The sequence below is a fragment of the Indicator indicator genome, chromosome 11, assembly GCF_027791375.1.
Source record: "Indicator indicator isolate 239-I01 chromosome 11, UM_Iind_1.1, whole genome shotgun sequence".
Classification (NCBI taxonomy): Eukaryota; Metazoa; Chordata; class Aves; order Piciformes; family Indicatoridae; genus Indicator; species Indicator indicator.
Genome location: NC_072020.1, coordinates 149462 through 172542, shown reverse-complemented (window position 1 = coordinate 172542; position 23081 = coordinate 149462). Strand labels below are relative to the sequence as shown.

Genomic DNA, 23081 nt, shown 5'->3' with positions numbered 1-23081 from the left:
GTTTTTCAGAGGAATTCAGATGAGCAGTTCATTTCTGTTAAAAGGTGCCAAGGAAATTTTAGAGATCAGTGGACAAGGTGAACTGCCCTAATGTTGAAGATCCAATTGCAAGTTATTACCATAACACTACTCTTGGGCACAAGCAGGGGTTTTTAATGCTATGTTTTTGCTGTAGATAAGCTGTGTTTTTAAGGTCTGCTTCACTTTGTCAGCATCCTAATGTGAAACAAATTGTTTTGTGTGGTATAAAATCTGCTCATGTTTGTGGTTGTCAGGGACCTTTTTGTCTTGACTGTAGGGTTTTTTTTGTGATACTGTGAGTTTCCAAGCCTAAAGTCCACAGGGGACTGGGTTTTTTAACGTTTCTGTTTGGCTTTCTATAGTTCAATCTCAAAAAAGAGATTAAAGCCATATGTGAAGGACTGGTGATGGTCTTGCAGAAGTTAACTTGTTTGTATAGTATCAGGAGTCACTATTGGGGGATTTGAAAAATGTTAGTTCTGTCTGAAGAGCAAGTTGCTGATCTGTTCCAAGTTCTCCTCTCTGCCACCTCTGCGCAGCAAAATGCAGGCGCCTAGGTTGATGGGGTAGTTATGGTTCTATTTATAAAAGACTTGACACTTTTTTTTTCTTTTTTAGCTGAAAATGGTGAAGGCTTCCATATAATTCTGAAGTGATGTCACACAGTTGCTAGGCTGATACCCCAACATAGAATGAAGTCCTGCCTAAAGACTTATGAAGATCATTCACAACCTTAGGATCTAACTTCACTGTATAAGATGTTTCATATTGAAAACACAGAATGACCTTTCTAATGAGCTGTTTAATAGGTGAACTTTCTTATCACTGCCATAGCTAAGTGTCCTCATGAGAGGTATAATGCCATGACAGCTGACGTACAGGCATGGAAGACAATGTGAGCAAAGGTGCTTGCCCTTTCCTGAAATAAGGCAAATGATGGCCAGTAGATGCAGTTTCTGGAAGCGAAGCACTGCTGCTGTTCTATGATCTGTGTCCAGTTGGAGATGAATGTAAACTTATTTGGGGGCATTTACCTTTCTGTGCCAGTTTGTCTATTACTTGCTCGTACCTTAGGCTGGTTTTATTTTTAATGTTAGCAGAGCACATACTGATCTGTGTGGAGATAAATAGTTAAGCTGAGGGTGATCAGATTGTTGGGTCTTGGAGAGTAAGGCTGTCAAAACAGCTTCCTGTGTAAATTGTGTATAAGAGTGTATGTAAGAAGTGTATATGCCAGAAAAGGGCTTTGAAGAAGCCTCAGACAGATGCAATATATGCATGCAGCAAACTGCATTATCAATAGTACCTTATTGGAGGGATTAATGTCCTATGGGGTACTGAGTAATTGTGTTTTGCTTTAACAAATTTAATGCAAAAGAACTGCCTATGCATCCTTTATGTTTAGTTTCCTAGGTTCTCTGCGGAGCATTGCTGCAGTTTAACTCTTTGCTTGTAAAGCTATGGGTTTAAAATACTAGCAGTGAGAGATGGGGCTTGTGACTTAGTGGAATTCTGCTCATGAGGGACGGTGACACCCTGGCACCAGGGGGCTGCCGTAGCTTTCAGTACCATCCAATAAATTGCTTAAGTAACACTAAACATTCACCATTTACATCTCCTTCCCAGCAGGTAAACGCCTGGCTGCAGGCACTGTTACGGATGAGTCTCCTACTTTTCCTGCCACCCCTTTTCAGCCTCCCGCAGCCTGGGCTGTACAGCTGTTGCAGTGCCTCCTCACAGGACCAGACACTAGCTGCCCTTGCCAACAGCCAATTGCTCGCTTCAGGGCTTGCGCTTTCCTTCCTTGTAAAGACACGGTGCAGCATTGCCTATGTTAATGTTAAGTTCCAATGCTGAGGTACTTGGAGGGCAACCTTTCAAAAGGCATTAAGGGACAGTTTCAGAGTTGTCATTTTGTGCCTTGGAGAAGTTCCCCCTTCATCTCTGGCTTAAAAGCTTGGGAAGCGTTTGCTTTCAATGCTGCAGTGTTCCATGTTAGCACCTCCCACAGCACATAAAAAAGCAGCCTGGCTTTGTTCATTCCCTCTCCCCTAACCAGCTCGAATGCATAGCAGAAAAAGCTTCTAAAAGCTGTAGCATTTTGAAAATTTAAATACGTCAAAGCTAGAGGATGTCTTTTTTTTTTTTTTTTTAAACCTGGTGTTCTCTGCACTGAAAGTTTAATTCTTTTGTACTTACACATTTCTGCCTGTAGGTTGCTCATCTTTCTTTGGGTACTGTTTGGTCCCAGCATTTTCTTGAATGGACACTTGTGTCTTTTCAGCTCACACCATATTCAAATCCAAATGTTTTATAAAAAAGTGGAAAACTCCTTGATTGGAAAGTATCCAAATATGTAATTTTTGAAGAATACTGAAAGTTGTACAGTAGTTTGTCCAGCTCACTTGAAATTGGAATTAAATTATGGCACCAGCAGATTGCTTTTGTTTTTTAATAAGATGTACACATTTCAATTTAAGTATAATAAATGTTTTTCAATAATTTTGTAAATGTGCTTTTGTTTGCTTCTCCCACCCTTCAGAGGTGGCTTTTCTACTGAGATCAGATTAGCTGCAAGCTCTACCCCAGCACTGGTAAGTAACACAAGCTGGGCAGTGCTGCATTTCATCCTGCAGCCAGCCGGAAAGCTCAGTTCCATCTGAAATAATGGAAACCAACCCCCACTTGACAGCAGCTGATTATTTATTGAAGTGTCTTATATCAGAGTAGGTTCCATTTGGTTTTGTACATCTTTAATGCAGTAGACTTACAAGGTTCATTATGTCCTTAAAAATAAAAGCCAACAAATGGCAACACACCTTGGCAAACTGGTACCAATGCCTGAAGAACATCTGCTTACAACTTCCTCTTGCAGCAGTCTCTTCATTCAACTCCAGGTGTGACTGTAACAAGGCTCCTCCACTGCTGTGTCAAACAAGCCCCAGTTGGCTTACTCTGTACTGGTACATGCAGCTATAAGGAACCTCAGCCATCCCCACTCTCTGTGAATGGGAAGCATGAACACAACCCAGCTGCTGTTACCCATAAAAGTCTCTTCATGTTCACACTCCTTTTCAAAAGCAGCTTAAAATTTGGGGTGGGGGGGAAATTGCAGCAGTATCCCTCGGGAGCTTCTCTGGCTGCTATTTAAGCCAGTATTTCTGTTACTTCTCAGTGAACACACAGGCCCTGAACTCTTAAAACACACACACACACACACAGAGTTGATCTTGCAGGAAGCTTTCTGAGCTGTTGGTGTGGTTTATCTCAGTAAAAAAAGTTTTATTTCTAACCCTCTAGCACTAAAAAACTAAGGATGAAAGCATGGCCTTAATTAATACATAGATTTCATTGTTACCATTCAGAAGTTGAGCACTTCTTAACCCCAACGTGAAGAGTTTGGCTTTCCACATCATTGGAAATCCACAGGTTTGGTTCGGTTCGGTTCAACTCCTGCTTACAGCTTTCTTTGCCCACCTGCTTTCTGCATCTCTAAGCCAGGTATGTCAGGCAGTTTGGATTTAATTCCTTGCTCCACCGTAGTTCCCGTAACAACCCGATTTCCACTCTTCACCTGTAGAAACCCACAAATACTGCACCACTCTTCCTAGACCCACTGCATCCTGCCCTTGCAAGCAGGGGAGGTGACCAAGGACACATAGGAGCAGCTTAGCAGTAAGCACCATGTATGATCGTGGCAGGCAGTTACAGTAGAGTGCACAAGCTCTACCCCAGTGGATTTCTTGCCCCTCGTAAAGGCAGATGGCATTGGGCATAGAATGTGCTTCAGGGCAAGCTTTATACTAACACCCAGTTCAATAGAACCAAGTTCCAAAACTTGGAAAGGGTTTATTTATAGAGGTACCTTGAGGTGCTACCTTACCTTTTGACATTACCTGTTGTCCTGTTACATAATTAAATATGAAGCTGAATTGTGAAAAAAATACAAGCTGGTTTGCTGTAAGAGCTCATTACTACCTTGCATTCTTTTGGTCAATGTCTGCTGAAGCTGATGTGGCCTTAAACCTGATACTGGATCTGTCGTGTATAGTGCAGACCAGCAGGTTCAGTCCCTTGGAGTAACAGACTGGAGGCCCAGAATAGGTTAGGACTTCACACTGGGCAGTGCTTACAAATGCAAAATTAACTTCCACGTTTAGTCTGCTTTCACCAGGTAGCTGCAAGGCCCCCACCTCTCACACTACTTCAGTTCTCATGCCAACAGAAGGAAGGAGTTACTAATACAAACTGAAGCATCACCAACTCAATCCACAGTTGCACATTACGACAAGATTTTTTTTACCTGGAAAAAAAATGCTCTTGTCACAAAACTGGATGACCAAACACCACCATAAGGACTGTCAGGGAACCAACTCCTTCCACAGAGGTGCAGTCCCCTTCTTCACCACCACCACCATTCCCTGCGTGGCTGCACTCACTGTCAAAGGATAATGCAGCATCTGCAGAGGCGCTGTCCACTCCCTCCTACCGAAGGAGGGGGAGTCACTGGAGCAAAGTAAGCGTGAACTTTCACATGAGGTAGGTGAGCCTGTGGATGAGAAGTCTGCATTGTAACAGGAGACAAAGAAACACAGCTAGTGCACCTCAATCACTGACAGCAAGTGGACTCTGATTTAGGCTGTTCAGCTTTTTGGCATGCAGACACTTGATGCTATCCAAGCAGTCTTCTCCTGCTGTGGAACACCTGTGTCTCATCCAGCCACAGCACACCCGTGCTGGGCATGCTCACCTGCACAGGCTTCCAGCCCCTCTCCAACCAAGCACCCATCAGCCTGTGTCAGGAGAGGTCTGTGCCCTGCTGCAGGGGAGAGGTGGAGCCCTGGCTACTGAAGAAGGACATCTCTGTGTTGATTCCCATACTCCCTGCTGCTTCTCACCCTAGACAGCAGCATGCCCACAGGGCACCTCCCCTCAGTGGTGATGGAGGTACACGGAGATAGCCCGGGGTCTCACAGCCCTCCAGCTGAAATCCCCATGCTGTGCTCTACTGTTGGCTCTGTATTTTAACACCTGCTTTAGGAGAGCTGGAGAATGCCACCACACAACCCTAACTACACAGAAACCTGCACTAAACAGTACAGAAAGCAGAAAGCACTCATCACTCCACTAACAAAAGTGTCATGATGAGTTAGTTATAGACTGAGTTAGAAATTACTAGTGCTTATAGAGAACAGCTACACTTAGTGCCTGGAGGTGGAGACCTAAGAGAGGGACAGGCTCTGTTCTTCCATCCTGCAGGCCTGGGGCAGTCTCAAGCAGCACCACCAGAGCAAGCTGTCAGACATACTCTGATCCGCTTGATTCCAGCGCGTGTCACTTGCTGACAGTCGTACAGCTCAATTCTCTCCAGGTTGTGGCAGTTCTCCAGGTGCTCCAGAGTCACATCAGTGATGAGAAGGCAGTTATCAAGCTCCAGCACCTGCAGCCTCTCGTGGCCACACGTACTATTGCTCAGATGAAGAATTCCATCATCAGTGATCAACTCACAGTGAGATAAGCTCTAAAAGAGAAGCAAACAGTAGTGACATCACTCAGTCCTCTATGACCTCCCTTACTCTAGTGGTTAAACAGTTACAGAGCGTTCACAGCTGAAATCCAGAAGGGAAACAACCATCTCTGCTCAACGAATCAGCTTGCACTTTACCAGCTTGGCAGCAAAGTGAGCGGAGTCCCAAAACACCTCACTGGCAAAACTCCTCTGGCCCCTTTGCTCTGCCTGTGGGGATGTGGGAATTCTGTTCCAGTTGCACCACATTTGTTACTGATGGGTGCAAACAGCACGTGCTGTGTCAGAAACAGGAGATTGCCACAAAGGATGGTCAAGAATGTGCAGGAACAGATGAGGACCTACTAATAGGAGTTTCACAGCTACTATGTTTTCACACATACCACCAGGACCAAGTCTGCACAGAGCAACCAAACTGGGCTGATTTGCCACATCATGATTTCAAACACCTGTGAGTGCATCACCCCTCAGGCTGCACATACCAGGAGTAACAAACATCTCATACAGCTGCAGGAGCATGTCCCTTCTGCAGCAATCCACATCATCAACTACAAAATTCTGCTCCTCTGCAACCTATATTTAACTCCCTTGAATCCTAGAATGACTCAGGTTGGATGGGACCTCAGAGATCATCTATTCCTACCTCCCCACCGTGGGCAGGGACAGCTCTCAACCAGACTCAGCCTGGCCTTGAACACCCCCAGGGAGGAGGCAGCCATAGCTTCCCTGGACAGCCTGTGCCAGAGTCTCACCACCATCATACGGAAGATCATCTTTCTAAGATCCAGTCTAAACCTACTCTCCCTCAGCTTCAAACCATTCACAGTATATCAGAGGTTGGAAGGGACCTCAAGAGATCATCAGGTCCAACCTCCCTGCCAGAGCAGGATCACTTAGGGCAGTCTGCACAGGAATGCATCCAGGTGGGTTTTCAAAGTCTCCAGAGAAGGAGACTCCACAACCCTCCTGGGCAGCCTGTTGCAGTGCTCTGTCACCCTCACTGGAAAGAAGTTTCTTCTCATGTTGAGGTGAAATCTTCTGTGTTCTAGTTTGAACCCATTGTTCCTTGTCTTATCACTGTGAACCGCTGAAAAGAGCCTGGCCCTCTCCACTTGACGCCCACCCCTCAGATATTGATAGACATTGATCAGATCCCCTCTCAGTCTTCTCTTCTCCAGACTAAACAGCCACAGGGATCTCAGTCTCTCTTCACAGGGAAGATGCTCAAGTCCCCTAAGCATCCTCATGGCTCTCTGTTGGACTCTCTCCAGCAGGTCTCTGTCTTTCTTGAACTGGGGAGCCCAAAACTGGACACAGGATTGCAGGTGTGGTCTCAGCAGGGCAGAGTAGAGAGGTAGAAGAACTTCCCTAGACCTGCTGGACACCTTTCTTGATGCATCCCAGGATCCCATTGGCTCTCTTGGCCACAAGAGCACATTGCTGTTCCATGCAGAACTTGCTGTCCAGCAGCACTCCAAGGTCTTTCTCTGTGGAGCTGCTTTCCAGCAGGGCAGCCTCTAACCTGTCCTGGTGTCTGTTGTTATTTCTCCCCAGATGTAGGACCTTGCACTTGTCTTTATTGACCTTCATGAGGTTTGCCTGCACCCAGCTCTCAGCCTGAGGGGTGTCAGCCAACCCCCCCAGTTCTGTATCATCAGGAACTTGCTGAGGGCACTCTCAATGCCCTCATCCAGATTGTTGACAAAGATATTGAACAAAACTGGACCCAGTAGCAATCTCTGGGGGACACCACTGGCCACAGGCCTCCAAGTTGATTCTGTGCCACTGGTGACAACCCTCTGAGCTCTGTTTGCAATCCACCTCACTGACCAACCATCTATGCCACATCTCCTGAGCTTTTCTATGAGGATGTTACGGGAGACTGTATCAAAAGCTTTACTGAAGTCAAGATATATGACATCCACTGCTCTGCCCTCATCTACCCATTTGGTCATAACTTCATAGAAGGCTATCAGATTAGTTAGACAAGATTTCCCCTTGGTAAATCCTTGTTGGCTACTCCTGATAACCTTCTTGTCTTCCATGTGGTTAGAGATAACCTCCAAGATGAGCTGCTCCATCATCTTTCCAGGGATAGAGGTGAGGCTGACTGCTCTGTAGATGCCTGGGTCCTCCTTCTTGCCTTTTTTTGAAGACTGGAGTGATATTTGCTTTCTTCCAGTCGTCAGGCACCTCTCCTGTTCTCCATGACTTTTCAAAGAGGTTCAGCAACAGTATCAGCCAGCTCTCTCAGCACTCATGGATGCATCCCATCAGGGCCCACAGATTTGTGTGTCTTCAGATGGTATAAGAGATCTCTAACCCTGTCCTGACTGATTGGCGGAATGTCCACATCTCTCCAGTTCTGCTCCCTTGCTTCTAGCCTCCCAACTGACCAGTCCTTTTTCCACATACTGTAAACCTCCTTTTTGTTTTTGAGTTTTACTAAGAGTCCCTTGCTTATCCATGCAGGTTTTCTGCTTGCCTTACTTGATTTTCTTTTCAAGGGAATACATTTCTCTTGAGCTTGGAGGAGGTAATGTTTGAACATCAACCAGCTCTCTTGGGCTCCCCTTCCTTCCAGAGCCCTAGACCACTGGATATTTCGAAGTAGAGTCTTGAAGAGGGGAAAGTTGACCCTTTTAAAGACCAGGATTGAAATTTTACTTATCACCCTGTTTCTTTGTCTATTGATACAGACATTCTCCCTTGGCCTGTCTCTAGAAACCCTGATGGAAAGTCCCTCTGGAGCCTTTCTGTAAGATCCTTTTCAGGTATTGGAAGGCAGCTCTAAGGTCACCCCTGGAGTCTTTTCTTCTCCAGGCTGAACACCCCTAGCTCCCTCAGCTTGTCCTCACAGCAGAGGTGCTCCAGCCCTTGGATCCTCTTTGTGGCCTCCTCTGGACTCACTCCAACAGCTCTGTGTTCATCTTCTGCTGGGGACAGCAGAACTGGAGGCAGCATTGGAGGTGTGGTCTCAGCAGAGTCAAGGGACAGAATCCCCTCTCTTGCCCTGCTGGCCATACTCCTGTGGAAGCAGCCTAGGATATGATTTTTCCCCTCTGGACTGTGTGAGTGCACTGCCAGCTCCTGGTGAACTTCTGCAACCATCTCAGGGAGCAGAAAGACATAAAAACAGTTTCCCAGTTCCTTCAGGGAATTCATGACTCTTGGAGAAGCAATAATGATGACAACAGCAGGAAACAAACCACTCTGTCACCAGAGAAATAAATGCTCTCAAATCTTGTGCACTAGAAACACTCAGGATCAGCGAGCTCCCACTGCCCTGCTCTGGGGCCAGCTCCTTGCTGTAGGCTCAGCCTGTGCCCTGCCTGTCCTGGTATCCCAGTCGGAGGGTGACTGGCTCACAGCACCTTGGCACCGGTGTTTTCAGACAAGCAACTGATGAAGAAACACTTGCAACAATCCAAAATGCTTTTTAACTCAGCACAGGAGAGCTAGTGCTCTGCAGTGCCTCCTGCCCACCCTCTGATCAGATGTAGCTCTTGTCTCAGTACATGACATCTACCTTCTTTCCTTCAGCCTGACAAGGAAAGCCTGAGGACTACCTTTATTTTACCTCAGCTGGAGTATTTCTTTCCTGCTGCCAGACACATGGGGTCTGTCCTGTCCCTTACAGCAACCTGCCCTTCAGCTCTTTTTCCCTCCTATGCTCAGCAGGATGAACAAGTAACCAAAGAGGAGGCTTGGAGACAGGTCTGCAGCTCCCCTCCAGTCTGATGGGCAGCTACCTGGGCAGCTTCCCTCCAGCTCCAGCTGCTGCAATGCCACTCCCTCACCGCGCATAAGCAGCAACACAAACCACCACATTGGTCTCCAAAAGTACCTAGTGTCTCCAAAAGAGAGAAGTGGTTTATCTTATGATAGGTTTACATCCTGCATACCTATCAACCCTTCCAAGGTTCTCTCAAATACCTACTTTCTTTATGTAGGGGTTCTGAGCTTTGTGAGCTCACAGCATGGAAACAAACCAGCAGCTGCAGGGTTAAAGAACATTAACAATAAACCTGCTGTTTGAAGGAAGGACAGGAGGGGATATGAAGCTGTTAGCTATAGCAGCAGTCTACTGACTAATTAAGAGTTGTCCATCCCAGGAAGTAAGCAGCTTATAAAATCAGCTTTCCTGAGACACTGTGTGTGGTACTGAAAGGACAATTCAGGATGTACAGCTGAGCTGTAAAACCAATGTGCAGAATGCTATACACTTGTATTAAACCACAAGATTTTCTGTCTTCAAAAATTTGTTACAAAGTTTTAGTAGTGTAGGATTTTACAAACATGACTGCTTGAAGTCTTTAGAACAAAGTGATAATGGTTCAATTCTTCCCTTTTTTGTTAAAACACACTAAATGCTGTGCATAAATCAAATGTGGCATGATACACTGTGACAGCAAGAAACAGCATGACCAACTGAAGAGTGCAACTGTCGCCTCATCTCCAGGAGTATCATCAGTATTTCACACTTTCTCTAATAATCTGAATGAACAATTATTTAACGTTTTCACCAGATATTACTTCTCAAGGCCAGAAAGAAATCAAGCACCTGAGTACTCCAACACTGGTGAGATCAACAGCTGGTTATAATTGGTCTAGCAGTGCTTTCGCTTATTGCTACCATCTCCTGAGTCACCAAACACCAGGAAACAAACTGAAAATTGATTTCTGCAGCTCCTGAATAATTGTTTAAACTGCAAATATACCTAAAGTTAAGCTCAAGCTAGACAAGAGTTTACAGAACCATCAGCAGGAGATGGTTTGAGATTTGAATTACCAAGGTTAGTTTACATAGGGTGTTTGGCACCTGCCAGTCTGTTTTTCTTTCCCTGTAATTCTCAGCCATCACTACTCACTCACAACCTTCCAGTAAGCATTCTTCCTGCACAAAGGTTCACATCAACAATAACGACCATAAAATAATCCTTTTCTCTGGTTTCCTTAGAAAAGACAGCTATTTCAGCAATGCCACACTTCCCTGCTTGTGGGCTAACACACAAAGGCTGCCCAAGAGGAGCAGGTTCAGAAAAATGCTTGGAAATTATGAGGTTTTACAGTACCTCTGGTGAAACACTGGCAGAACTGGTACAGACAAGCTCTTCCAAGGACAACTGGGATTGTAACACAAAAACATATCCATCACAGAAGAACTAAAAGTGTCCCATTTAAATGGCTCCATATCTCCTGACAATACTTGTTTGGCTTAACATTAAGCATTTTGGTACAGAAATGAAGTCAAGTAATAAGCAAAACTGAAGAAGAAAAACAACTAGTGAACAAGCTCCTTTTTAAAAGCCATCTGTCCTCATGTTGCTACCTCAGTACCACTGAGTAACACTACGTAATCATAACAACTCAATTAATGAAGCAGCACACCTTCCTTTAATCCCACCTAAGAACAGATGATTAAGATACTTGCTCTCTCACACAGATTTGTAGAACCAATCTACACTCATGGGACAACTGGTCCTAAATACAGGAACTCCTATTGTAAGGACAGGCTGGTGATTTTGGAGTAACCTGACAGAACAGCCAAATTTCTGTCATCTTTTGATGTTCTGAATGACCTAAGCAAGGATTTCCTAAAAAAGCAGTTCTTTGAAATGCAGTGAGCGAGGAACCCCACTGAAGGCATCTTGAGCCTCTCCAATTAGATTCAAAAGTCTAGGTCAAAAAAACCCTTTTGTCATTTCCTATGTAAATGTAGTCCTGGGGAAGAATTGCTGGCAGGCAAAGCTGATTACAAAGTGATTACATTTCTCTTCAGTGGGTGACTTTGTTTATTCAGTATTTGATGTATAGTATCACACTCCCTAAGAAAGCAATTAATGAACACTCAGGAGCATCTACTAAGGCTCCCTAAAGGATCCTAGAACTGCCATTTGAACAAAGTCAAATAAGAAGGATGTTAACCATAAATTAGGAGCGTTCTACTTATTACTCACTGACTTGCTAATGGATTTTTTTATCAATCAATGCATGTAAAAAATTTTAGGAGTAACCTGCTTCTTTTAGAGTATTTATGAACCCTGCATGTATCTTGCACAGCACCACACTGCATCTACCATACTAGACCCAGAGTGCACAGCCTGGGTTTGTACTGCAGGAGTTGTGTATGGGTGTGGGTTTGGGAGGTGTACTGAAGTTCACAAACAAAGAGTTGAACTTACCAATGCTTGTAGCTTGGGACAGTGTATGGAAAGTTGTATCAATGTGCTGTCAGTTATCTACAAATAAAAGAAATCAAACAGCTGTGAGCAACAGACAGAAGGAGAGTCAACCCTCACATAAGACACCAGATAAATTTCCTGTTATTTCTGGAAAATATCCCAGCACCTGCTACTCTTCAAGTACCTCCTTGTACAGAATTTCCCAGTCATTATTTTTATTTATTACCATACATGCAGCACTTCTAATAAAAACCAAAGCACATCTAACTAGCCGTGCTCATGCACTGCGTTCTTACGCTGGCCGTTCAATACTCTTTCTCATATTAAACCTCACCAAAACACACTCTTCCAAGTCCATCTTCTCCAGCTCGTGGCAATTCTGAAACAAACAAAACCCAAACAGATGAATTAGAAAGAAGCCTTAAAAGCAACTTGCTCTGCTAATGCATGCCAGAAATATTAAAGCAGCGTCCACTATGAGGCTGGGAGAAAGCTACATTTCACACTTCCATGCGTGATTTTCCCCAGTATTGTGAGACATCCCAAGCAAGTTTTCACGAGTGCTTTCAGTACCTGTTTGTGACTAATTTCAAGAAAGTGATGTCACCTTGTGACCTGGCAGCAGACCACAGTGTCAGCCTAAATCGCAACCCATTTCTTCCAGGCACAGGAACAGATTGTTTCACTTGCTGCTCCCCAAATCATTAGCCTTGAGGTGACTATTGAAAGCCCAAGGCTATAGCACTGATTGATTAGAAACCCACAGTGTAACCACTGTGTCTAGGAAAAAAAACCCCTTCCATTCACACTGCCAGCAGCCTAGAAGAGTCCTGTTTACAGAGCACTACTTTGCGTTCAGATGTCCTAAACCAGAGACATGTAAGTCCAGCTTGAAGCATCTGACACCTTCAATGTGCTCACATCAATCGGGGCACAAGTGCTTGTGGTTTATAATCTACGATGTAAGTATTTTTGTAGGGAAGGTATGCTCAGAATAATCTACTCTGGAGTGACTTTTGGAGGTGTAAATGTAATAAGGGGATGTGTCACTTTCATAGAGGAAATTTGGCTACAGTACATCACACAACTTAGAATTATGTTAAACATAACAAATTCCATTGAAATATGCTACCAAAAAAAGGCGAAAGGGGAAGTGAAAAGTGCAATGATGGACAGCAAAATAGATCCAAGTTGCAGCAATAAATAGAATCTGGAAATAAGATAATTTTTAGTCCACTCTTCCCCAGGGTTCTCCCTGCTTTTAATTTTCTCCTTCTCATATTCCTTCACAGCAGAACTGTATCAGTTCACAACTGCTTAGCAGCAATGAAAATAAGGTGACCACTAACCTTCTGAAATGACCCTTACCCGTGCTAAAAGGGTAAACCCAGCATCTGTTAGATGTGAACATCTTGCAGCTTCCAAAATCCTGGAAAAGTTTTAAAACATTGAAGAAAACATTAACACAGAGAAAACCAAATGCATTTGAGATACAAATCTGTCTTCTGCAACTTAAAGCTCTCGATATATGCTTATTTATTACAGTTATTTGCAACTAAAAAGCAGTAGGCAGATTTTGATCCAGCTGGTCAGAAGATTCTTATCATCATGGAACAGATTAAGTTTAATCCTTAAATCTCAGCATTTAATGAAAAAAACTATATGTAATTATATGCATTAACCTCATTTCAGTAAAACAGCATAATACTCAAGTTTTCTCATCTTTTATCTGAGGAAAGATAGGAGAGAATAAACCCTGAGCTAAGGAAAACACAGATGAAGTTGAATTTAAAACCTGTTATCTAAACACAGGATGTTGGGAAGCCACAAAACTGCAAAATGCTTACTAGAAATTTACTCAGAGGCTCTGCATGATGCACAGTGAAGCAAGTTACTAGTATGCAGACAGGCCTTTATGTTTTGTCATCTTTGTTTTTTTAATTTTTCATGAACATTTATTACTTTACAGGTGGAGGTAAGTATCAAGATGAATAAGGGGAAACCCACAGCACCATGTAATGAGCAACACAAACTGAGCACAACTTACTTACCACAGCAAACACTACTTCTACACTGGGGTTGGTGGGGAGGAGGAAGGAAAGATGGACAAAGATGCTGCGGTAACACTTAGAGGCTTCTAGGTCCTTTCACTGGTTTAGGAGGTCATTAGAAAGCTCTCTCTATAGAGAGAAAGTGCACAGGGAAAAGCCTTTCAGAAAAACACAACCCCACCAGAGTACAAGATGTGAGGCTCTGACTATGACTTCACTGCATCAGTCTCTTCCAAGTCAAGAGTGCAGCCAAGTATAGAGGAAAGCAGCCCCACAGCATACACCCTTGAAAACTGTGTTTTCAAGAGTGCTAGTGTTCAGCAAGGTTCAGAAGTATGATGGAAGCTCAAGAACAGCCAACAGAGAGGTACAAGACAGGCATCACTTCCCAAATGTTGTAACATCTCTGGATTTTCTTTCCAGAGTCATATTTGGAAACTTTGTGCCTTTCCATCAAGGGCACTTAGCAACCTATCATAAAATACTCTCAGCTACTCTGAAAATTACCTAGGATACCCAATAGGAAGGGAAAAAAACCCTACCACTAAGAACAAAAAACCCCATAATTCAGGTAATATTTGTTACCCCTCTTACTCCTTTCATCTATTACTTGCTTTTAACTGCCATTAGAACCATTGGATCCCCAACTCCATTAATTTCTGATTTTAAAGTGAGGGGAAATGACATCCACAATATGCAAAACAGTGAGGATGCTACTTACTGCACATCTGGTTGAAAAGAAGAATATGGAAATAGAGGAGTAAGAAACCAGAAGACTAGCAGCTGCTGCTTTCCTGAAATGGGGTGTACAGTCAATTAGGGAGAGGGAGCCAGATATACAAATGCTTCATTAATCAGGCCCCAGGATGGAAAACAGGTGGGAAGGCACTGGTCAGCAGGAAAATGAGCAAAGCTCTAACTTTTGCTTTGTTTCAGTCACTGTAGCTATTACAAAGGGCTCTTATTTCCCACTCAGTGAACCATAACAAGTTACCCAGCACAGGAGCTGAAATGGCAAAATGAACTCCAAGAGCAGCTTCCTCAGGCTTAGAAAGCAGTGTTCTGGAGACCTCACAGTTGCACTCATTGTCTGCAGCAGTCAGCTGGACACACCTGGAGTGTCTTTAAACAGCACCTCCCTACTTCTGTTAAACAAGCAGCAGGTGGGAGAGAATATTAGTGGGGTTAAAGGCAGTATGGTCCTCATTTTCACAGCACCACCTGGACAGACATTCATGGCTTGTGAGTGCTTTTGTCAAACATCATCAAAACATCTATCAGTATTTTGATGTCTTTTAGTATTAAATAAGAAAAATAAATGCTAAGAAACAGAGAAGGTAGCAAGCACTCAAATGAGCAGATATAAAAAAGGATGAGATAGCTGAGTCCTGATGTAGTAGAAGGAGGAAAAAGAACAGATGAAGGGAGCTGGACAAGCTTAGGATTTTTTGTCAAGAAGATACTATTTGTGAGTAGTAACAGCTGCAGAACACAGTGGTACCATGGAAAGCAGCACAGCCAGGACCCTGAAGTGAGATTAGCACCATGCAGAAAATACTTAAAAGCTTCCTAACAGACCTAGTACATCTGACGGAGGCAGGAGAGAATTCTTTCAAACTCAACACAAAAATACTCCAGAAGATACAAACAAGTGTGGAATTACATTTTCCTTTGATTTCCAAATGAATTTTTATCCAAGTACTTTCCACCCATGATCCCACAAGTCTAGAAGAAGATGCATCATTGTCCTTTCACTGTGCACTCCTCTGCAGCAATCTCTGCTAACGGTGGTTTTCCTCTGAAGAGAGTGGCAGACGCCTTCCCCCTCGCGGCACAGATGGGGGCTAACAGCTCACCTGCTACAGCTGCACTGCCTTGGCAAAGACCTGCCCAACTAACAGCACTTTAGACCTCCTTTTATTTCTAATCTGAGCTGTGAACTGAGAGAATGAGAGAAATGGGGGGGAAAGACCAGTAACAACAGCAGAAAGGAATGCAAGTGTTTGAGAAGACATCTAAGCCCCTAACACTGGCTCACCTAAAGCTCTTCTAAGTATGAATAATTTCTGAAGGGCACTGTCAATCTGGAAACTGTCCTTAAGGACAGGTTTTCTACAGGTACAAAAGCTCTTGTTCACTCATCGGCTAAAGGATAGCTGTGTCAGCGTATTGCGTGCTGGCTTTGCATGTAGCTTCCCCTAATTTTACAATCTACACTTTCCTCCATTTATCTGTGACTGACACATAACGAGTTGCAACTTCCGGAAGGTTCCTGTCATAAGTGGCAATTTAGTGTCATCTAAAAACCTTTTGGGTTTGATTTACATTAAAATTAGACCTTACAAGAAGTACTGTATGTCTCTCCAACCAGACAGCTGCTGCACGACCGAGCTTTGCTAAGGGTGAAGCTGTCCCCACTTCTGAGAATGCCACCACGTTAGCACAAACTACACCAATGTAAAAGTTGATATTACTTTTAATTGATGAGCCCCTATTAGTCAAAATATATACCATAAACATCAGAGACACTGGCACACTCCATGTCAAGTGTTTAAGAATGCCAAAAGATACTGGAGAGTGTGTTAAAAACACATCTGTAATAAATTCTGTAAATACAATACTCAGGCATGATTTAGCTGTTTGGTGTTTGTTTGGGGTTTTTTGCAAGACAAAGGACTGCATAAATCCACAGTAGATTACAAACATCAAGAGACACAACACAACCACAGATATTTTTACCTTTTAAAAAAATAATGGGCTTTAAATCTTCTTTTTCTTCTAGCTTGTAATAAGGGCCTAAAATACTTACCTAGAAGCACAGAATTGAACTGCTAGGTTCAACGTGTTTTGTTTGTCACATATTAATTCTTGTTTTTCCAATACACAGTGGACTACATTCATACACTAGCTACAGAGGACCAGCTCTCAAGTTTATATTCAACTGGTACTTCTAACAATGGTTTGTCTGCAAAGGTAACACAAACAGCACAAAGCTAAACCAAGCCTGTGGATATTGGCTGGTATCTGCAGAAGTGAATTCCTTAGCTCAGGCTAGTACCAACAACATGACATATGACACACTTGCAATGTACTCACTTCAGCCTTGGACAGTTTAGACCAAGTGCTGTGAGAGAAGCATCTGTAAGGTTGCTACAGCCTGAAACACAGAGGGACTGGAGTCTGTGGCACCCTCTGCAGATTTTTACAATGCCTTCATCTGAAATTTGCTGCAACAAAGAAGAAGTTTGAAGTTACACTGTTATCAAGTATTCAACAAAACTAAAGTCGTATTAGTGAGCTGTTAGTGTCACATTGGACATAATCACAGCCACATGTGGATTTGTCACCCAAGAAATACCATTGTGAAACCACCTTCATTGATAACAGTGAAGATAATCAACACACAATTCCTACTTATAAGTGTATTTCCTCACAGATCTCAAGTACTGCTCAAAGACAGTTTGAAGCAGAGGAGTCTGTTGTTGCCTTTCTCTTTCACTTTGCTTCTGCTTTATCATTTTCACTTTTTATTGTTGTTGGTTGGGGTTTTTTGGGGGGTTTATGTTCTTCGGTTTTTTAACTGTAGCTGTCACTGTGTGGAACAGCTTGTCACTGATATGTTTGCAGAGCTCAGGTCTCTGCTCCAGTGACCATATAAGTTCAGGAGCAGTGCAAAAGAGCTTAAAGCCTGACAGCAGGTGAGCTAACAACTTATTTTGCACTTGAGCAATAGGGCCAAAGGGTAAAAACCCTTCACTTTCAGCGAATTTTCAACGCAAGAGTTAGAGGTCAAGAATTATCTATCATTTATGGGTTTTGGAAAACAAATGTAAAAGCTAGGTTTGCCACACCCTGTACGGTTGAATTTAGTTGAAAGAGGGTTTTCCTTTCTCAAAATTATTCTGTACTAGATATTAAAAAAAAAAAGAGTAACTCTGTATTTGGAAAATTCATAAAAATATTGCCTTTGAAAGAGGAACCAGAAGAAACACCCCCAGTGCAGCTGCACACAGAATAACAACTAGAACTAAGTTACTGGGGAGGGCTCGCAAATGTGATTTTGTTTATAGGTCTTCTATTCTACAGAAAATATTCTCTCCTCCCACTCCTAACTCGAGGAATTAATTTTCTGCTGAATAACTAACTCTTCAAGATAAAACAGGCTATTTTATTCCCCAGCAATTACTCTTGCAATAATAACAAAGACCTCTAATGTATTTTGAATTGAAAATACACATTTCTTTTATATCTATATATTCCTTTTATATTTATATATTCCATTTATTCTACATATTCCCTTCATCTAGGTATGCTAAAATTACTATAGCACATTTCTGAGGCTATTACTACAAACATTACCTTTCATAGATGAAAAAAGGGTAAGAAACAGCAGTAGCTCAGCTCGAAGGGAGATCACCTTATGCCCCTTCGCCCAACCCAGTACTTCTTAATTTCAGCAGTTTGTATGTGCAACTTGTTCAGTCAAAAATTATTCTAGACAGAAAACTAGAAGTCTTGTCTTTTTGTGAATCCAGAAGGACTTGTACTGTTTACAGATAAGAGAAGCTGCCTTTTTTTTGTTTTTTACTTAGAAGTCTATCATCCATGAGTTATTTCAGCATTTGACTCTTCCCAGCTTCTAAAAAATTTCCTCTACAGATGGTACACCTCTCAGATGTGCAATTTACAGAGTTCATTCCATAGCTGCTGGAGCTAGCCTGGCATTTTTCAGGGTCCATAAAGGAGAGCCACTCAAATTAAAGTGAGGATCATATAAAGCACAAGGCTTTTAAGGCATAGCAAGCAGTACACATTTCCAGTGAAATAAATCTTTAAAGCACATGTAACTAGTAAGGGGACACAGGCTATCAACTTAGAAAAGTCCAAGAGAAAAATGCTTTTTTGTTTGTACTTAGTATCTATGTGAAAACATACATACTGACCAGGAGAAAACTCTAGTACACTTCTACACCCATGCTCTCTCTAAGCAGGAAAGAGCACAACTGATTATCACCAGAGTGCCTTGCACAAAACCGTGTCATTAGTCCCAGGTAAAACACAACAGAAGAACCTCTGGAGGACAGCAAAAAGACAGGAAATTACACAGTGACTTATTTATTTATGTCTGGTTCTGACCAAAAGAAGGAACTTCCTTTCATTCCTGCTATCTTCAGATGTTCATCTTCAGTAGGCACTTAAATTCAGATTGAAAAATCTGTAAAGTCCCTCATTTCACTAAACACCTGGCTCATGGAAGCTCAGGTTTTGTATCCATGTTGTTCTTCATTTCTACGTTTTTTTGAATGTGACTTTCAATAATCTCTAACACTCAAAAATGTTCAACACTTTAAAGAAATCAAAAAAATTTCAGCCAATCTTAATAAAAATGGTTCCATGCCACAGATATTCAGCAATAATCTGTAAAACAGATTTGTAAGTCTTAACTCAAACAGATTTTATGGTACTTTCTAGCAATAAAAATATAGAAAACTCTCCAAAAGAAAAAAAATACATAAATCTAACTTCATTATTGAAATCTGCATGTCTGAAACAGTGAAACTGTAACAATTTCAATATTTTTCAAAGCCTTGTTTACAAAGCATACCTTAAATATATTTATAATCTAAAAGAGGATTTTTCCCATTCCTAAAAAGTCAACATCAGAAATTACACAAAAGCAAATATAAAATACGGCAAATTTGATTTCTGTGTACTAAGTAGAATCAACACTACATGAATGATTCCAAGTTGTTTCTTCCATTGCTACTGAAAAAGCATGCCTTTCTCCTGTGACCCAAGTGGTTCTGAATCACCTTCAGGTACAATGCCATTACATTGTACTCTCAATCATGTAGCCCAGGATATGGCTTCAGTTCCATGACAAACCTTAGAATTATGAATAGACCAAAATGTTTGACCTCAATGCACGGGAGAACAAGAACTACTGCTGCAAAACTGCATGCTTTAGCATACATACAGATTTGAATGAATGCAGTTAATTCTTACTCCAGTGCTTGCTACAGTTAAAAGATGTTATGAGGGAAAAAGAAAAAATAAGCTATGACTCCACACCCCAGAAATGTTCAGGTTGGAAAAGACCCTCAGGATCACCAAGCCCAATCCAGAATCCTACTCTACAAGGGTCACCCCCAAACCACAGCCCCAAGCACCACATCCAAAAAACCTTTAAATACATCCAGGGTTGGTGACTCAACCACCTCCCTGGGGAGCACATTCCAGCCCCTGACCACTCTTGCTGGGAAAAATTTTTCCTAACGTCCACTCTAAACCTACCCAGTGGTAGCTTGAGGCCATTCCCTCTTGTTCCATCACTAATTACCTGCGAGAAGAGACCAGTATCAGCCTCTCCACAACGTCCTTTCAGGGAGCTGTACAGAGCCATGAGGTCTCCCCTCAGCCTCCTCTATTTCACACTAACCATCCCCAGCTCCTTCAGTCACTCTTCATCAGATTTATTCTCCAGGCCCTTCACAGCTTCCTTGCCTTCCTCTGCACTGGCTCCAGCACCTCCACATCTCTCTTCTATTGATGTGCCCAAAACTGGACACAACACTCAAGATGTGGCCTCACCAGAGCTGAGTCCCAGGGGACAATCCCCTCCCCACTCCTGCTGGACACAGCATTTCTGATCCCAGCCAGGATGCCTTTGGCTTTCTTGGCCACCTGGGCACTGCTGGCTCCTATTCAGCTGCTCATCCATTAGCACCCCCAGGTCTCTTTCTGCCAGGCAGCTTTCCAGCCACACTGCCCCAAGCCTGTAGCATTGCTTGGGGTTGTTGTGACTCAAGAGCAGGACCTGGCACTTGGCCTTGCTGAAGCTCATCCTATTAATATTGGCCATGGATCCAATTTATCTAAGTCCCTCTGTAAAGCCTCCCTACTCTTGTGCAGAAATGCACACTAAGGGTGTAGAAACATCCAGCTCATTTAAAAGCTCCATTCCACACAAAATTCTGTAAACTGAAATGTCCTATTTGAATTATGTGTACTATATCAACTCATTAGCATTCGAAAATGGGTTTTGATTCTTATAGAATGTATCTTTTCAAGCTTCAAATACTTACTGTACAGGATTGCAAATTCAGGATTACAAGTTCATGACAGTGATTTTGAATGTGTTTCAATGCTTCATCTTCTAACTGTATTTAGCAATTAAATCGGACATAGGAAAAGAAACAAGAAATTAAAAGCACAGCAAAGCAGCCCAAGGAACGTACACATCTTGTAATATTGAACAAATGACTATAACAAAACCGGTATTTTTTAATTCATGGAGATTTCAAAAACCCCAAATAAAAATTTTATTCCTAAAGGATCACCCAAGCAGTTATGTACCTGTGTGCAACCTCTAAGAAATAGAGCTTTTAGTCCACTACACCCTTTCACCAGTGCTTCAATACCATCCTTCGTAATCTGATCACACCAGGAAAGATTCAAATGTTCCAGATTTCTGCAACCCTCACTGGGAGAATTAAAAAAATACATAAAGTTAAATCCAGTTTTCAAATAGTCATAACAGTTGGAAACCCAAAGTAAACACACTGTTAGAAATTAATGAGAGCCAGAGGACTGTGCCAGGCCTCCACAGAAACGTCACAAGAAAAGATCACACAAGCATCATAGACTACACACAAGAAGCCCTAGATACAGGATACATTCAGTGCTGACACACAATACTATGGCTCAGCATTGATTTTTAAAGATTTTATTAAACGTTGAACAGCTCTTTAAACGCTTTTCTTGAACACAAACACAGAATCTTCTTACCTTAAGCCTTTCAAGGAGCTGTTTGTGATGGCTACGCAAGATGTCAGATCCAGATGTTTCAGCTTGGAACAGAATCTGCTAAGACTGTAACACGTGCTGCAAAACAGTAGACACACTAAAAATACCTTCAGTTACTTCTTTTTCAAACATTCCCCTGAACCAAAAACCCCTTTTGACTTACCTGTCAGTGATTTTTGTGCACCCATTCAGATTTAAGTGTTCGATGTTCCTGCAGTTCTGCGCAAAGGTCCTGAAACAACGAAGAGCTGGAGAATTAATCTAATGTCACAAGTTGTAATGCAGTCACTGGAGCATGCCCTTTCCCCTCCCTCCTTCCACCTCAGTCAAAAAGCTTAATCTTCGAGCCACAGAGTAATTACAAAGTACACCCCACACATCTCTTTCAGAGGTTACTTTTTCCTTTTGCAAGTTGTCTTAAGTAACTCCTGAAACCCAGTGTTCCTCTCTCAAACACTTGACCAAAGTGTTTTTTTCAGAAATAGAGAAGCCAGATCTGGCTTGCTCCAAATGCCTTAACTAAAAACTATAAGGGCATAAACAGGAGGATTTAAATACTATATCAGTTAAATATTAAGCTGCTAGGAAGAAGGTTTTTTTGCACATCTCATTACTGAAGCCTTTGCAGGTCTTAAGGGGCTGACTTCCATATCAACTGAAAAGGAACACAGCTTGCACAAATCGGAAGTGGGACCTAAGCTTATTGGACTACCAATGCAAAGCCTTGTGGGTTACAAATTAGTTATTTATGATTTTAAAAATTAAAATGCATCTGTTTGAACTACTGGGTAAGAACTCTAAGGATGATTAGAGCTATTATACTGCTAAAAGCCTCTATCATTATACTAATTACCCAGAAGAAATACATAAACTTTCTTTTCATCTCTGCAAAGTAGTATTTACAGCTGTGCTACATTTCAGAGCACTGATTTTCTGCCCATGTTTCCTCCAACTGCATGTATTTTATTGGCAGGGCTCGAGGAAACGCACAAAACCAGTTTTGTCTGGAGGCTCGCCCTGGTTAACAGATCCAACTACATGCTCAGCTGGTAACAACTTCCTGGCTCTCTAGTGTAGACTGAAAACAATGGAAAAAAACCCAGCAAGCAGTTATACTGATGAGAGTTTCCACTTGAATTCTCAAAGCAGCTATTCCAAAATTCATGTACTGGAGGGAGATTTACAATTGAGACACCCTTCAAATCACTTGGAAAGATGCTACACTCTGGAGGAATAGCAAACTTTGCCTCCGAGATTCAAGCATGGGGCATGTCCGAAGAGAGCTGCCACAAACATTCTGCACTTATACAGTCAACACCTACTTCAATAATTGGCTATTTTTAAACAAAAGTTGATGTAGAAGAAGGATAAACAGAAAAATAAGTATCACACAAAACTAATGGATCAGGAAATAACAAAAAAAGCTTGACAGGAAAAGTTACTCTGAGAACAATTATCTTTCTCATGCTAGTGTTCTGAAAGCCTTAAAGC

At 42.4% G+C, this 23081-nt stretch overlaps 2 protein-coding genes across 4 annotated transcripts in view; one reads left to right on the top strand and one right to left on the bottom strand.

Annotated features, from left to right (window-relative positions):
- Positions 1-2478, top strand: part of UBP1 (upstream binding protein 1) — a 29569-nt gene extending 27091 nt beyond the window's left edge. For all 3 annotated transcript variants that reach the window (XM_054385075.1, XM_054385074.1, XM_054385073.1), the window contains one exon: positions 640-2478. In XM_054385075.1, the coding sequence (XP_054241050.1) occupies positions 640-677 (38 nt within the window). In that variant the 3' untranslated portion in view covers positions 678-2478. The remainder of the gene's footprint in view (positions 1-639) is intronic.
- A 1984-nt stretch (positions 2479-4462) lies between these two features.
- On the bottom strand, positions 4463-21778 carry FBXL2 (F-box and leucine rich repeat protein 2). Its single transcript, XM_054384878.1, has 10 exons — positions 21754-21778; positions 21573-21687; positions 21141-21267; positions 20870-20944; positions 16881-17011; positions 13102-13162; positions 12068-12112; positions 11734-11790; positions 5330-5542; positions 4463-4570 (listed from the first exon to the last, which is right to left on the bottom strand). The coding sequence occupies exons 1-10, from the start codon at positions 21776-21778 to the stop codon at positions 4463-4465; spliced, it is 957 nt and encodes a 318-aa protein (XP_054240853.1).
- Positions 21779-23081: the final 1303 nt, after the last annotated feature.

What these genes read in the sequence shown, in the direction of transcription:
- FBXL2 (XM_054384878.1), bottom strand. Translation starts at nt 21,778, where the DNA reads ATGGGTGCACAAAAATCACTGACAG. An exon ending in ACTTGGAAGAGTGTGTTTTG is followed by an intron (nt 11,791 to 12,067) that starts GTGAGGTTTAAT and finishes TTTTATTTGTAG; the next exon opens with ATAACTGACAGCACATTGAT. An exon ending in CTGGAATCAAGCGGATCAGA is followed by an intron (nt 4,571 to 5,329) that starts GTATGTCTGACA and finishes TCTCATCCACAG; the next exon opens with GCTCACCTACCTCATGTGAA.